Source organism: Anguilla rostrata, chromosome 7, assembly GCF_018555375.3.
Source record: "Anguilla rostrata isolate EN2019 chromosome 7, ASM1855537v3, whole genome shotgun sequence".
NCBI lineage: Eukaryota > Metazoa > Chordata > Actinopteri > Anguilliformes > Anguillidae > Anguilla > Anguilla rostrata.
In genome coordinates, this window is record NC_057939.1 from 34,080,852 (window position 1) to 34,096,987 (window position 16,136).

At 41.4% G+C, this 16,136-nt stretch overlaps 1 protein-coding gene across 3 annotated transcripts in view; it reads left to right on the forward strand.

The window, feature by feature from the left end:
• Positions 1-15,609, forward strand: part of LOC135258515 (ribonuclease inhibitor-like) — a 362,007-nt gene extending 346,398 nt beyond the window's left edge. For 2 of the 3 annotated variants that reach the window (XR_010331015.1, XM_064341993.1), the window contains exon 3: positions 15,497-15,603. Coding sequence is in view for 1 of the 3 variants with exons in the window: in XM_064341993.1 (XP_064198063.1) it covers positions 15,497-15,524 (28 nt within the window). In the remaining 2 variants the exon portion in view is untranslated. Of the gene's footprint in view, positions 1-10,636; positions 12,086-15,496 lie in introns of those variants that run through there. The other variant, XR_010331014.1, reaches the window with a different exon arrangement.
• Positions 15,610-16,136: the final 527 nt, after the last annotated feature.

The following is a 16,136-nucleotide window of genomic DNA, read 5'->3' on the forward strand; positions in this document are numbered from 1 at the left end:
CCTAAAGCCACGGACAAAGGGGTCCAATGACTCCGACTCCTTTTGTCATTTTAATGGCCCATCAATCTGGAGAACAATAGCGCATTGCCATAGCATCCCCCTTAAAACCACAGGTGCTAAAGTAGGCTTTGTAAACACAATAATAACAAGTGATGAAAAGCTATTCTGTTATATTTTCTTACAGACAATAAATTATGAAAAAGCATTTTCACAAGTTTAGTCGTACATTTTTTTTCCGCACGCGTTATAAGAACTTGCTTCATTCATTCTAAGTATTTAACTACAAGTACGCTATCTGTTTCGAACGAAAATGGAATACACTGTTTTTATATGCGATATTTGGAGAAACACGTGAATGTGCAGCCACCCACTTGTAGCTCTGCTATGCCATAAATAGAGTCTACTACTAAACTAATAAATTAGCACTTTCAATCGTTAGATCAATCGTCATTACTAATTATTCTTTGGAATTCTAAGATAAATGAGGTATGATAAGTGCAATTATTTTGATAATCAACTATTGTTCATAGGAGACAGACATTTCTCACTTCCACAGCATTAGCACACGCGTTCTGCAGTCAGACATTCGAATGTAAAGCATCAGCAACATTTTTGGGTAGCATAGTGTCAATTAGTGCGTAGACGCGGTCTACGCACTCCGTTACCGGGAATATTTCTATCTAACGTGCGATCGCTGTGCAATAAACTGGACGAACTCCAGCTACTGGTGGAGAAAAACAGAGACTTTTCAACATCTTCCGTTTTGTGCTTCACGGAAACTTGGCTGTGTGGATCGATACCGGACTCTGCGCTGCAGCTGGCAGGCTTTCAGCTATTCAGAGCGGATCGCGACACAGAGGGCTCCGGCAAAATGAAAGGTGGAGGTATTTGTTTTTATACAAACAGTGGCTGGTGTAAAGATGTTACAGTGATTATGCAGCACTGTTCTCCTGTTCTGGAAACTTTTTTCATCAACTGCAAACCCTTCTACTCCCCCCGCGAGTTCGCTTCATTCATTCTGGTCGGTGTTTACATTCCACCGCAAGCCCTCGTGCAGGAGGCACAGCGTACGCTCGCCGACCAGATACTGTGTGTGGAGCGGACAAACCCGGACTCTTTCGTTATCGTCCTCGGCGACTTTAACAAAGGGAATCTCAGCCACGAACTGCCTAAATACCACCAGTTGATTAAATGCCCGACCAGAGAGGAGAACACTTTAGATCACTGCTACAGTACAATCAACCGTGCCTATCACGCCGTCCCCCGCGCTGCACTGGGACACTCTGACCACATCATAGTCCACCTGATTCCTGCATACAGGCAGAAATTAAAACTCTGCAAACCTGTTGTGAGGACATCTAAGAAGTGGACCAGTGAAGCTATGGAGGATCTTCGCACGTGCTTGGACTGCACTGACTGGGATGTTTTCAGGACTGCTACCATCAGTCTGGATGAGTACACAGAGGCTGTGACATCATACATCAGCTTCTGTGAGGACAGCTGTGTACCATCACGCACCAGGGTTATCTACAACAACGACAAACCCTGGTTTACAGCTAAACTCAGACAGCTAAGGCTGGCAAAGGAGGAAGCATTTAGGAGTGGGGACAAGGACCGGTTTAAAGAGTCTAAATACAGGTTTAGCAAGGCGGTGAGAGATGCTAAACGACTGTACTCTGAGAAACTCCAACAGCAGTTCTCAGAAAAACAACTCGGCCTCTGTCTGGAAGGGCCTCAGACAGATCACCAACTACAAACCGAAAGCCCCCCACTCCACTAATGACTTGCGCCTGGCCAACGACCTGAATGAGTTTTACTGCCGATTTGAAAGACAATGGGACAGTCCTGACACCATCCCCCGTGAACCCATTCACCAGCTCCAGACCACCAGCTCCTCCTCCCCATCTCAGCAGGAGCCCGGGCCTCTCTACAATCACCCACCTCAGAGGCCCCCTCCCCTCCCCTATCACAATGACGACTCTCTCCCTCCTGGAGAGGGACGTTAACAGATTATTCAAGAGACAGAACCCCCGCAAAGCAGCTGGACCAGACTCTGTCTCTCCCTCCACCCTGAAGCACTGTGCCGATCAGCTGTCTCCGGTGTTCACAGACATTTTTAACACCTCACTGGAGACATGCCACGTACCAGCCTGCTTCAAGACCTCTACCATTATCCCCGTCCCCAAAAAAACAAGGACCGCAGGACTCAATGACTACAGACCCGTCGCCCTGACCTCTGTGGTAATGAAGTCTTTTGAGCGCCTTGTACTGTCCCACCTCAAAACCATCACGGACCCACTCCTGGACCCCCTGCAGTTCGCATACAGAGCCAACAGGTCTGTGGACGATGCTGTAAACATGGCCCTCCACTTCATCCTCCAGCACCTGGACACTGCAGGAACCTATGTCAGGATCCTGTTTGTGGACTTCAGCTCCGCATTCAATACCATCATCCCGGCTCTACTACAGGACAAGCTTTCCCAGCTGCACGTGCCTGACTGCACCTGCAGGTGGATCACCGACTTCCTGTCTGACAGGAAGCAGCACGTGAAGCTGGGGAAACACGTCTCCGACTCCCGGACCATCAGCACCGGCTCCCCTCAAGGCTGCGTCCTTTCTCCTCTACTCTTCTCCCTGTATACCAATAGCTGCACCTCCAGTCATCAGTCAGTCAAGCTCCTGAAGTTTGCAGACGACACCACTCTCATTGGACTCATCTCTGGTGGGGATGAGTCTGCCTACAGGAGAGAGATTGAACATCTGGTGTCCTGGTGCAGCCATAACAACCTGGAGCTCAACGCCCTAAAGACAGTAGAGATGGTAGTGGACTTCAGAAGGAACGCAGCCCCACCCGCCCCCATCACCCTGCATGACTCCCCAGTCGACACTGTGGAGTCCTTCTGCTTCCTGGGCACCATCATCACCCAGGACCTCAAGTGGGAGCTGAACATCACCTCCCTCACCAAGAAGGCTCAGCAGAGGATGTACTTCCTGCGGCAGGTGAAGAAGTTCAACCTGCCAATGACAATGATGGTGCACTTCTACACTGCCATCATTGAGTCCATCCTCACCTCCTCCATCACCATCTGGTACGCTGCTGCCACTGCCAAGGACAAGGGCAGACTGCAGCGTATCATTTGCGCTGCTGAGAGGGTGATTGGCTGCAATCTGCCATCCCTCCAGGACCTGCACACCTCCAGGGCCCTGAGGCGGGCAGGAAAGATTGTGGCCGACCCCTCCCACCCTGGACACAAACTCTTTCAAACACTCCCCTCCGGCAGGAGGCTGCGGTCCATCAGGACCAAAACCTCACGACACAAGAACAGTTTTTTCCCGACTGCAGCTGGCCTCATCAACAAGGCCCGGGACCCCCACTGATACTGTACTGTTATCCTGACCCCCACGGACACCAAACAGACAGCACCTGTACTTATAACACTTTATCCCCTTGCACTATTGTTTATTGTTTACTGTTTACCGTTTGCACTATGTTTATGTTATTTTATGTCTGTTATGTTTTTATTGCACTATGTTTATTTCATTTTATTTATCTTATTTTATGTTCACTGTTATGCACCACCTGACCAAAACAAATTCCTCGTATGTGTAAACCTACTTGGCAATAAAACCTGATTCTGATTCTGATTCTGATTCTGATTGACGCCACGGTTCTTGGTTTTAGTGGGAGTCGTTAACTTAACACCTAAAAACCCCCTAAAAACAGTCTTCCAAGGGTTGTTTTAGAATTCTATTTACATAGATAGTTGAAGCAAGTTTTTAGAAAAAGTCAAGGAATGACAGACATATGGAATAAACATTAACAAAATATATCCCATGGTTCTAGTGACGAGCAGTATACCGTGAGCAGTGCCAAGTGATGTCGGCAGCACACTATGTAGGACCAAAGACGGAAAGTTTTGAAGAGAAGCTAACTGCTTGTCCAAAATTACCAATATTTATACGACGTCCCCATGCTGCTTCACAGTGATAAAAATAACCTACTTATCAGACAGCGTTAATTTTGCCAACGAAAACCATTCTTATGACCCCTTTTTCCATAACGAAAACAAAACATAACAAAATAATTAACTTCTGTGAAAAAAACCACGATGAAATGTATTATGTTCATTGGCGAATATAAACTAAATGATAAACTGAATTAATACCGCTGTCAGAATAGGCCTAAGGGTTTAAAGTGAACAACTCATTTATAAAATAAATGTTTTACAATAAAGAATGAATGGAAACAGATTCATTAAAACTCCTCAATTAGCATGCTCAATCAAGCTACATCACATGGTAACAGCTAGCTAGCAGAAGGTGTTAACAAGGTATAAACTGTGTACTTTGCATTAGGCTACTATCTGCCGGTTAACTGAAATACCATAAATATACAATATACACTCCAGTAATATAATCAAAACTTACCTGAAAGCATGTAGTCCTTTGGCTCAGACAGTGCGGTAGTGTTGGCAGTAGTGTGGGTTTCCGCCAGTGTACTGCAAGCCCGACGGCCCGCTGGGCCTAAGTTGACCCCCGGCCGGGCCTAAGCATCTGGGATTTTAATTTTTTTTAAAATGTATTTTTAAGATGTTTTTTTATACTACAGTTACAGTGGGGCGGCTCGGTTGGAAAGCTCACCAGCGACATCTGTTGGTTAAAACGTGAACGCACTATAGGAAAACAGCAGGTCTGAAATCAGTGTTCTTTATTCTTATTGTGCGTAGAGTGACGTTCAACATTTGACGCTTCCAACCATCACAAGGTAACGTTACCTAGCAAGCCACCATTTCTTATTTAGTAGGCTAACTAACCTCGTTCCAAACTGCATTATCACTTCATCACGTCGGTAAGTACATTCTTTTTATATTAACTTAAGCAGTGTGTAGGTAATGTTAAACTAGTAGCATGAATGTAACGTTCGATACATTGTAACATTACATGACTTATTAATCGCCATCGAAATAACGACTTCACTTGTTTATTAATAACGTTAGCTTGATGACTTTGATGTGCACGACAACGTTGTCATACAATTTTTCCCCACCGTGAAAACTGCCTGACTTGTTTACATTTTGGACAGATGTGGCTACTGAGTAAATCTATTGTTATTTCCGTCGCAGCACTTTCGACACAAGTAATATCGGAAAAATCCTAAAATTTCTTCTTACGCTGAAGAGTGCCTGACCGGCAACCGTAGAAATGTGTTAACACAGCGGCAAAATTAGGCTATATCTAGAAATACCATCTTTGGGGAAAAAACACTACGGTTAAGGGCACTCTTCACGGTAAGAAGAAATTGGATTTTTTCAATATTGCTTGTGTCGAAAGTGCTGCAACGAAAACAATGATAGATTTACTCATGAGCCACATCTGTCCAAAATGTAAACAAGTCAGACAGTTTTCACGGTCAGGAAAAATTTTATGACATTTAGCTAACTTAGCTAGCTAGCCAACAGTCAGTAACACAGATACTTCTTTTGTGATATTTAGGGATAATGTCAAGGAGGAAAGGTACTGTAAAAGCCAAAAAACCATAGACAGTTTTTTAAATGTTTAAATGTGCCCAGCATTCCAAGGCTTGTTGTAAGATTCAGTAGCCAATCAGGACTTGAATACAAGTTTTTTGTAGAGTGGAAAAAATTGATATTTATTTTTATTTCTTTTGTTGTTGGTGAAAACACAGCATTCCAAGACTGTACATTGTTGTCAGATTATTTGTAAGATGCTATGCTGTAAATAGTTGTTGATTTTTTAAAAATGTGTGTTGAATAAATGATTAATTTATAACAAAATTCACATTACGTAGTCATATTTTCAAATCTCCAGTCAGCTTTTAGCACTGACTTAATGTAGGGCCCTATGGAAGCTGTGTTATAGCTTTTTTAAATTCTCAATTCTGTGATTCCGTCCGTGATTCTGTTATCACAGAAACTATAGGGCCCTACCTTAATGCTGCCATCAGTCTGTCGCTGGTCCGCGCCGGGCCCCCGTCAAAAAAGACACTTGGCCGCCGGCCCACGCCGGACCGCCGCCCCCCTCAAAAGGTACTTGCCACCGGGCCTAACAACTTTTTTGGGGGAAACCCTGACACGTGATGGGAAAATGCACTGTGCATGCAGAGGGTTGTAATTTTACTGAATTCCTATTTAAAGGGATGCTGGCAAATTATCAGTACATGTGATGGAAGAGTGCGCTGCTGACTGCAGTGCACGGTTACAGTTCAATTAAATGGGCATATTTTTTTTACCAAAACATGCCATAAGACATAGTATTGCTTTTTTATGTGTATTTCTCCCCAAATAAGTTCACTATTAAAAGGTAAAATTTTTATATATTGAAATTGTGCAAAATTCCCGAGCTTAACTTCCCTTCCAAAATTTCCGGAAATTTACAAGCCTAGCCATCGTGAACACTGATTGTGATTGTGTTCACCTGTTTGTAATTTGAGAGCTAATTAGTTGCACTATTTATTCTGCCTAGTATCACTGCTCTTCACTGAGTCTTGATCCTTCATGCCTGTAAAGGATACTTAAGTTGATGTTATTGGAAGCATAATGTACTGTTTATACTGCTTAGTTTGCTCCCTGTGTAAGATTTATTTTATTGGTGAATTTACGTTTACATATGTAAGGCTACAAGGGCCATTTATGTAGAAATATTCGAGGATCTTTATTTTGAAATACGCCTTTTCTTAATGAACGTCAAACGCTCCGGTCCGGTTTAGTTTGCTAGCGCAATGGAAGGAGCAAGGACAAGCTGTGCTGCTACGGAGACATGCCACTGTTATTAAGAGTTAGCTCCTAGCTGGAACGGGAACAAGGTATTTTTAGGGGTCCAAGCAGCGAAGCTGGTGGTACCCTATTGTATTTGTTAGCATTATTAGGGGTCCAAGCAGCGAAGCTTAAGTGGGGTGCGGAAGAGCTGGAGCTCCAAATACAAGTGTTACGACATCTAGTAAACTTCTTTACGGCAAGCGACATCCATGGCGACGCAAGTAATCCGACACCGTTGGGTCTAGTTTTTATCAGTGAGGGGACGGTCTGAACGTCAGGGAAGCAATGGAAGACAGTGCCAGCCAGAGTGCATGCTAGGCTACCAAAAGTTTGTTAGTAAAAGCTTTTTGAGAGGATGAATAATTACTATTCTTGAGCATGGGTCCATTTGAAGACAGTATCGGGTGAGTTCGTTTAGTCTTTGAATCTGTCATTATGCTGAGAAATAGCTAAACCATTTTGAGTTTCTATGCAAACGCGCGAAAACACGCTGGTATAATATAACAATGACGGTAATACATATGTAGTCCGCTTCGTTCCGTTGCTACCATAACATAACAAACTATCTTGTGTCTACAGTTGCAGTTTCTCGCTGCAATTACTAATATTGAATATAAACAAAAGACGCAATTTATGCTGTACTCTGCCAATGTCTAAAATAATACGGTGCTCTGAGCGTAGGAAGCAGGTAGCATGGATGGCGAGTTGATCTTTCGTTTTTTGCTACTAAAAGTTTGTTCGTAAAAGCTTTGAGAGGATGAATCATTACTTTTCTTTGGCATGGATCCATTTGAAGATAATATCGGGTGAGTTCGTTTAGTCTTTAAATCTGTCATTATGCTGAGAGAAATCGTATTCTCAATTTAATCTCTAAATTGACTGTAAGCTTAGGGTTGTAACTAGGTAGCTGTTTCGTCGGTGACTTGGTTAATGCACTCGTCTTAACTATTGCTTGTATTTTTGCATAGACTGCGTTGTTGCTGTTCTTGTTTGTGTTAGTGTTAATCAGTTTAACCTACAGGGTCCAAGTTGAACTATGCGGTTGTTCCCTGCACTTGGAACGGTACTTCTCTCTAGGGTTTTCGACACACTTGTTCCTGGTTATGGTTATACACTTTGTTGTACGTCGCTCTGGATAAGAGCGTCTGCCAAATGCCTGTAATGTGATATTCCGTAGCAACAAGATAAACCAGACATTATCCCTAAAATATGCCAATACAGCAGTGAAAACGCTGCTCACTGAATAACGAAATAAACGAGACAACGTTTTTTTAAAATTATACCATGTCATTATACAGTCAATATCTGGGACTAAGCATTTAATAAATATACAATCTTACCATCGGTTTTACGCGTAGAGATGTCCCTTTTGCGAATGAGTGGTCATATATTGTCTTGGACAATCCGCTTGTGAAATATGCGCGCATGTGACGCCTGGGTCGGCTACCTTCAAAAATAGCTGCGCGTAATACCACACCTGTTGCTTACGGCGTTGTCGCCCTTTTTAGTACAATTTGGCTTGATTGACAATTCATTTATTCAGTAGGTGAGAGTACAAGCTTTCTAACGGTGTATAACATGTCTGATTTTGCTTTTGGAATAACGTTTTATCGGTCAGCGTAACCGACAATTTTCTTCTATGCCAGTGTCTAAATAAATAACACGGTAGGCTATTCTGCGAGCAGCACGCAGGTCGCGAGTTGATATTTCGTCTTGTTTCATTTTTTCTCAATGCCCTATCTACTATTTGAAATGTGTATTATTATTCTATATGTCTCTGAGGCGCTCTGAATTGTGCATTCTCTGCTAAGCTGAGCAATGGATTGGAATATGTGTCTGACGGTAATGTTGCACGGTATACGAAACTTCAGCACTTTTTCGGTACTTAAAAAAGAAACGGTTCCGTATTAGAATTTTCCGACGTTCGGTAGTTTTGCGTCAAATGTAAAAGCCAGGGAAATGTGTCTCCCGCATTACCGATTGAGAGGATGAAAAGTGTAATTTGTCAGAATCTTCGCTAGATGGCAGTAGCAACTAAGGTTGGCAAGTGAGGTGACCTGCGCTTGTGCATTCTTCGTGGTTGATACAGCGCAAGCTTAGACTCAGTTGACTTCAGTAGCAATAGGTGTTCTAATTTGTAAATATTTTATTATAGGAAGATGCTGTATTGTTTAAAATATATCTAAAAACAGCATATTTCAAGTGAAAGACCTGTTTAAAGATAATTTACTTTACAATTGTTTAATTTTTTGAAATATTTTTAATATAGTTTTCTATGGTTTAGTGTTGTAACACTATAGTCCTATGCTTATTGATATGTTGAACAGGCTTCAACTTAAAGGTTGTTAATTAACCAGGTTTTTAATAAACTGAGGTCATCCCTTGTGGACATTACGTCTCTGATCTATTAAGGTAATTTCAGTATCGTTAGGTACCGAGTATTGAATCAGTAGCGTTTCAGTATCAATTATTGTGATACTAAACCTGGTATTGGTATCAAAGTCAAAATTTTGGTATCGTGACAGCACTAGTGTGACACCTTTTTCAGTTGCGGCATGGAAGCGCTGCAGCTGTACATACACACTGGGCCATTTAACTGTTAGGACATGCCATCTAAGTGTTACAACATAGTTGCGTCGCCATGGATGTGTCCTGGCCGCTTCCCGTAAAGGCCTTTACTAAGTCATCCGACAGCGTCTCTTAGCACAGAATTGGCCATAGGTCATCAATATTTTATATAATCATCATGATATTCAGCAGATATGTTGGGTGAAGGTATATGCTCATGAGGACAAAGCCATTTTAAAATCGCTCCATAGGGGGCGCGATAGTGCCAATGCTTGGACCCCTCCCAACGCTGCTTGCGGCTTTAATTTACTTTACAATTGTATAATTATTGAAATATATTTAATATAGTTTTCTATGGTTTAGTGTGGTAACACTATAGGCCTATGCTTATTGATGTGTTGAACAGGCTTCAACTTAAAGGTTTTTAATAAACCATGAATTCGAAAATAAGGTCAACCCTTTTGGACATCATGTTTCCGATCTATTACGGTAATTTCAGTATCGTTAGGTACCGAGTATTGAATCAGTAGCGTTTCAGTATTGAGTATCGTGATACTAAACCTGGTATCATTATCAAAGTCAAAATTTTGGTATCGTGACAACACTAGTGTGACACCTTTTGACAACGCTAGCGTGACACCTTTTTTAGTTGCGGCATGGAAGCGCTGCAGCTGTACATACACACCGGGCCATCTAAGTGTTACAACCTAGTAAAGGCCTTTACGGGAAGCAGCCAGGACACATCCATGGCGACGCAACTAAGTCATCCGACAGCGTCTCAGCACAAAATTGGCCATAAGTCATCAATGTTTTATACAATCATCATGATATTCATTAGATATGTTGGGTGAAGGTATATGATCATGAGGACAAAGCCATTTTAAAATTGCTCCATAGGGGGCGCGATGGTGCCAATGCTTGGACCCCTCCCAACGCTGCTTGTGGCTTTAATTCTTATTATTTTTCTCTGCTAAAAGTGTCTGAGGCTCAACAACCATAAGTCCTACAGCAACCAAATTTGGTAGGAGGGTTCCTATGGCCCCCCACTACTCAGGCACTAGAAATCACCTATGTCGGCCATATTGTTTGCCCGCCATTTTGACTTTTTCGTTGGGGCGTGGAAGCTTTCTCCGCTAAAATGTCTGAGGCTCAGCAACCATAAGTTGTAGACCAACCAAATTTGGTAGGTGGGTTGCTATGGCCCCACACTACTCGGGCACTACAAATCACCTATGTCAACCAGATGGTGGCGCTATAACAAAGGGTCATACTTTTAAAGGCCATAACTCCCACACCATATGTCCGATCAACACAAAACTTCATCGACCGATGCACCTGAATGTGCTCTACAACTTTGCTATTGGGATTTTATTTGCCTGCCATTTGGATGTTTTTATTAGTTGCGGCGCGGTAGCACTGTAGCTCCAAATCCTAAGTGTTACGACATCTAGTAAACTTCTTTACGGCAAGGGGCTAGAAGCCATCCATGGCAACGCAACTCAGTAATCTGAGACCGTAGGGTCTAGTTTTTAGACCGTACCTTCCAAAATAGCTGTGCGTAATACCACACCTGTTTATGGCGTTGTCGCCGTTTTTATTCCGTAGGTGAGAGTATAAGCTTTCTAACGACGTATAACATGTCTGATTTTGCTTTTGGACTAGCGTTTTATATGTGAGCGTAACCGAAAATTTTATTGTCATCACATTCACTTGAGTGTCTTTAAATAGGTTAGTGGTATTGCATAATATGGATATTTCACACTGTAAGTGTTAGTATTTCACAGAAGGTAAGCGTTAGTTATTAGTAATGTAATAGTTTTTGTGACACCTACAACAGTGAGGAGTGTGTTGGAACATTGCCAAAACGTGGTGGACGGTTGAAAATAGTTTTCATATCGTCCCATCTTCACACAATGTTTCATCTTAAGCCTTCATGAGGGGTTCATTTCAATGCTTTACAATGGACAAAAAGCATTATATTACTTTTTGGAGAGATTTTGGATATGATATCTGTCTGTGAATGTGCATGCTCTGCTAAGCTGTAAGCGAATGAAATGTGGGGAAAACCAGAGATATAGTCAGCTGCTACTCAGAGAAGTATAACGAAAGCATACTGGTAGATGTAAAATAAAGTGAAAGGCTACGGCGGGTATCTGCGTAAATGCGTGTGCATTGCTTTCCACAAACGTATGCCTTCCCTATGAATGCAACAAATAAAAATATTGGAATGATGTTGAAGAAAAGATAGTATGCAGCAGCACAAACTATATAATAGCTTCATAGTTAGGCTATAGGTTTTGCCATCGCTTAGGACGACAACAAATAACGTTGCAGAGGTGAGGACATGCCATAGCTAGGTAGCTATGAGTGGAATGGAGACGATTTGAGGACATCTATAGGTGAAGTGTGTGAAGATTATTTCTCCAATCAGCTTCTACCTTTTCCTAGTTTGAAAGTCAGTGGCCTCTGGGAAAAATCCCAGCATTCTCAGCGTCGATAAAAGCCCAAGGCTTCCTGCCTGCCATTTCACTTTTGGGTAGCTACTTAAGCAAGCGCCTTCGTTTGAGGTAGTTTTCCTTGTGAAACCATTATATCTCTCGTCATTGAATTAAAAAGCAAATAATAAACATTGATAGTCAAATTTATATTAAAACATTTGTTTATTAAGGCAATTGGAATCGACACGTTAACAAACGACCACAGTTTTAATTGAAGACCAGCGTTGACAAACCAGGCCTGGGGTAAGTTTCTCGTCTTCATTGTTTGGCAAATAGCTTCCTACCTTGGCTACGTGTTTTGCAACGAATGTGCTAAAACTCACTGTAATCAAGTGTTTATGGAGCTACCTTTGCACCGTTGACTAATGTACTCTTTCAGACCATATAAAATAGTCGGTAAATGTTAACTTGGCTGCTAGGCCCCGTCCACACGTATCATTACATATACAATAAATATATTGCGCCCAACAGTGCATAATAACTGCAATTCAAACTATGTTATGTGGCGCAGTAGCCTACTTTTGGTTATAGCCTGCCTACTTCTTGGAACAGATCAGAAATTAAGATTGAGGATTATAACATGTATGCTCTTCTGTTCTTTTCTTGCTTTAGCGTCAAGTCTGTTTTTATAAAATATTAACCATTCGTGCTCGGACAGCATATTATGTAGCAAAACATGCAAAAGCTTTAATTTGCTTAATATTTCCATTCAGATTTTGTTTCTTAGCCCCTTATAACTGACTCAAAACGTTTGACACAGTTATGTGAGGTATGCGGTAGTTCTGCGTAATTTTACTTTACAGTAAAAGCAAACTGAAAAATCGCCTTCCGCACTTTTTGTCAGGGTAAAATAACAGGCTAATTCTAGTAAACGTCCCTTTTGCTTTTGCAAACTGCCATCATTTTACTGCACTCAAATATTTAGCTGCTCCGCTAGCAGTAAGTTTGAAGGAATCTAAAAGATGAAAGCAAACGGTGGGTATACCACTGCAATATTAATTACAAATTTCACGCAAGTCCGACTTTTCATTGTATTTATTCTTGTCATTTTGCGATAATATGGAAATGACGATGAGTCAAATTAATCAATTCAACAGCAAAATCTTTATCACGTGTGCATGTTTTCTGCTATATTACATTACATTTATTTGGCAGACGCTGCAAAAAGTGCATTTCATGGTCACGGTCATGGACAACTACAAAACACAGGTTCAATAAGATGGAATACTTATTTTGTACAGGTATTTCTAGCCAAGAACACAGTTTAGTTCACACAGTGAACACTATTCTGACCTAACCTCTGCAAAGCCAACTAGGCAGAAGAATAAGCTACAGTATTAGAACAAATGCAAATGACCAAAAAGCGCTATAAATGTTGTTAACAGTTATTTGTGGAATGTGAATGCGTTCAGTCGCCTCAGATGTCAAGACATCAAAGTGAATGTTCACATAAAAACATAATGAATGTGTTTGAGAGGCTATATAAAACTGTTACAATCTGTATATTGGCCTGTTATATCATGTTTGTTGTTCTTGTCAGGGCAAATCTGTTTAGATACAAGTCTTATCACTTATAACTAGGGTTCGGTACTGAAAACCGGTACCTTAATGGCACCGGTTTCTGTATGGTCACCACCGACCGGACCAAATCACTACCCAAATTTTGGTGCCTCGTTTCGCTGCCACTTTTTTGTCCCTCCAGGAAATCGCGATCTTGAGATCGCAATAATTCATGCAAATTTAACCAACGAGACAACGTTTTAAGAAATTATACCAAGTGATTCTACAGTAGATATCTGCAACTAAATATCGTATGCATATACAACCTTACCATTGGTTTTACGCATAGAGATGTCCCTTTTGATTCTGTGTGGTCTAATATATTGTCTTGGACAATCCGTTTGTGAAATATAGGCGCATTTGTGATGCCTGGGTACATTCCAGAATAGCTGTGCTTCTTTACGGCGTTTTTTTAGTACAATCTGGACGATTGACAATTCTCCAAATCTATTTTGGGTAGATTTGGAGACGCTGGGTACACTGCTTAGTTCTTGCATCTTAGATGTGTAGTAATTAGGGTTGGAAAAATATAAAATGTAAAAATTTTTGATATTAAGCCAAATACCGGATCGGACCAGTAATACCGAATGTTACCACTAGGCGTCGCACGTGACTCAGCCGCTCCAGAGTGGAACATAATGAGAGCACATGAATGAGAGTGTAGCAGCTTTACCGTTGTCAGGCAAAACTCTGGTTGTTATTTCTATTTGGACCGTTGTTATGCAAAAACTCGTTTTATACCATACAATTAGCACAAATTCTGGTCATTTTTGTCATTACATTATTTAATAAAACTGCATGAAACCATACGTCAATCAAATTAATCTCCCTAGCACTGTCTTTTTTTTTTTTTTTAAATGGTGTGGTCGCACAGTGTAGACATAGCGTTTTTCTAAGACCCTCTGAAACGGGTTTTGAATGCCAGCTAGCTTTATGATAGGTTCGCGTCACGTAGCCAATATTGCGGTATGCCTATTCTGCTGTCCAAATAAGGGACGATTCCGATTTGTAAAGCTAGCAACAGTAACTACAAATGTGATTCAACGTTGCCATCAGTTGTGAAATTGGACAATTAAAAAGCAAAAGAATAATGTTGCTGTTTAAACATTTAGAATGCTGGATTTTGTAGCGCATTGATTTTCTGTTAAAAGGCCAAGGTGTCCCTTTACTGAGAAATAATAACCCTTGGACCAAACAGAATCGAGTCTTCAGCCAAGCCGTTGTATAATGAAACTTGATCTCCTTGTTGCCGGCCTCGGCACTAAATTGCGCACAGCCTGTCAATGTTTTTTTTGCACTCAGACACTAGTGGCTCCATTTATAAACAAACATAATATTACGTTAATCACGTTGTCATATTGCTTATTACTAATGCAATACAAGTTGGATTTAGCGCCATCGGCACAGGTTGCTCATGTAGGCTACTTTTTCATTTGCCAGAACGTCTCATAATGACAAATGCCGGTTCAGTCGGTTTGCATGAAATCAAACCGGTTTAAGCTCATATCGGACCGGGTGGGCAAAACCGGAAACAGACCCAACCCTGTAGTAATTCTACATATCCCCTTACATTTTATGAACTTCTGCTCAACAAGTTTTTGGTATACTTTAACCTGCTGCATATATGCAATCTCCCAGTATTTCTTTGCGGACTAAAAAACAGCAAACTCATTTTAGATTTTTTGCCTAGACAGTTGTATTTGTGGCACTACATTTCGTTCAAAATTATGAATATAAAGTAATCTAAGCTAGTATTGTAAATGGTACAAATGTCTTCCTTCATTTAAGCCATTTTTCAAGTGTCTGTGGTGTCCACATCTGGGGTTACAAAGCTTTAAATAGGGTACCCCCTAAATGGACAAGGATTGGCCAGATTTGGCATGTGCGCCAAGTGGTGAAAGTTGTTGTTTGCTCTTTATTTTAAAAAAAGCTGTAATGCACAAAGTGGCCTTCATGTTCATGGCAAACACATCATCACAGTGTGAACATGTAACATTGTACCACGTGTGAATGACTTTGATGTGCAAACAAGTAGCACCAGTAATGCTGTGTTTTCTTATGTGGCATCAAGTTAATATAGTTCTTCCTGTTTAGCCATGGCAGGGTGTGGCTCACGTCATAAAGTCCGCCAATGGCCTGTTTCAGACATCACTGGGCATCAGCTCAAGACTGTGTTTCCTGACAATTGTCACGCCAATGAGAAAGAGGCGATGTATGCAAAAGTGCCTTATGTAGTCTATAGCATCTAATACTATGTTATGTACTGTATAGCATGTCATACGATATAATTGTATACATGAAAGGTTGTTACATCAATTGGTGTTGTAACAACATTCACTAGCGTATGTATTAACATGTTTGATTTGTCTTTTCTTTATGTAGTTTGTGTTCGTTGTTGGAGATTCACATCTCAGATCTTTTGCTGATGGAGTTGTGAAAACGCCAGAGGGTCGGCTGTCCTTTGGTTTTATGGCCACACCTGGAGGAGATGCAACAGCGTTGCGTTTGGAGATCTCCCATCTTGGTGATACTCCACGTACTCCGGATGCAGTGTGCCTGCTTGCTCCGGGGAACAACATGACCTCAAGTCGCACTATTGAGGAGGCTGCCAGGGCATTTGGGACTCTCCTCAGTGTTGCATTGCAACACTGGCCAAACAAGGTATGTGTGAAATCATAAACACACTCAGACAAAGGCAATAATGTCCTTCAGTGAAATGTTGTGTGTTCACAAA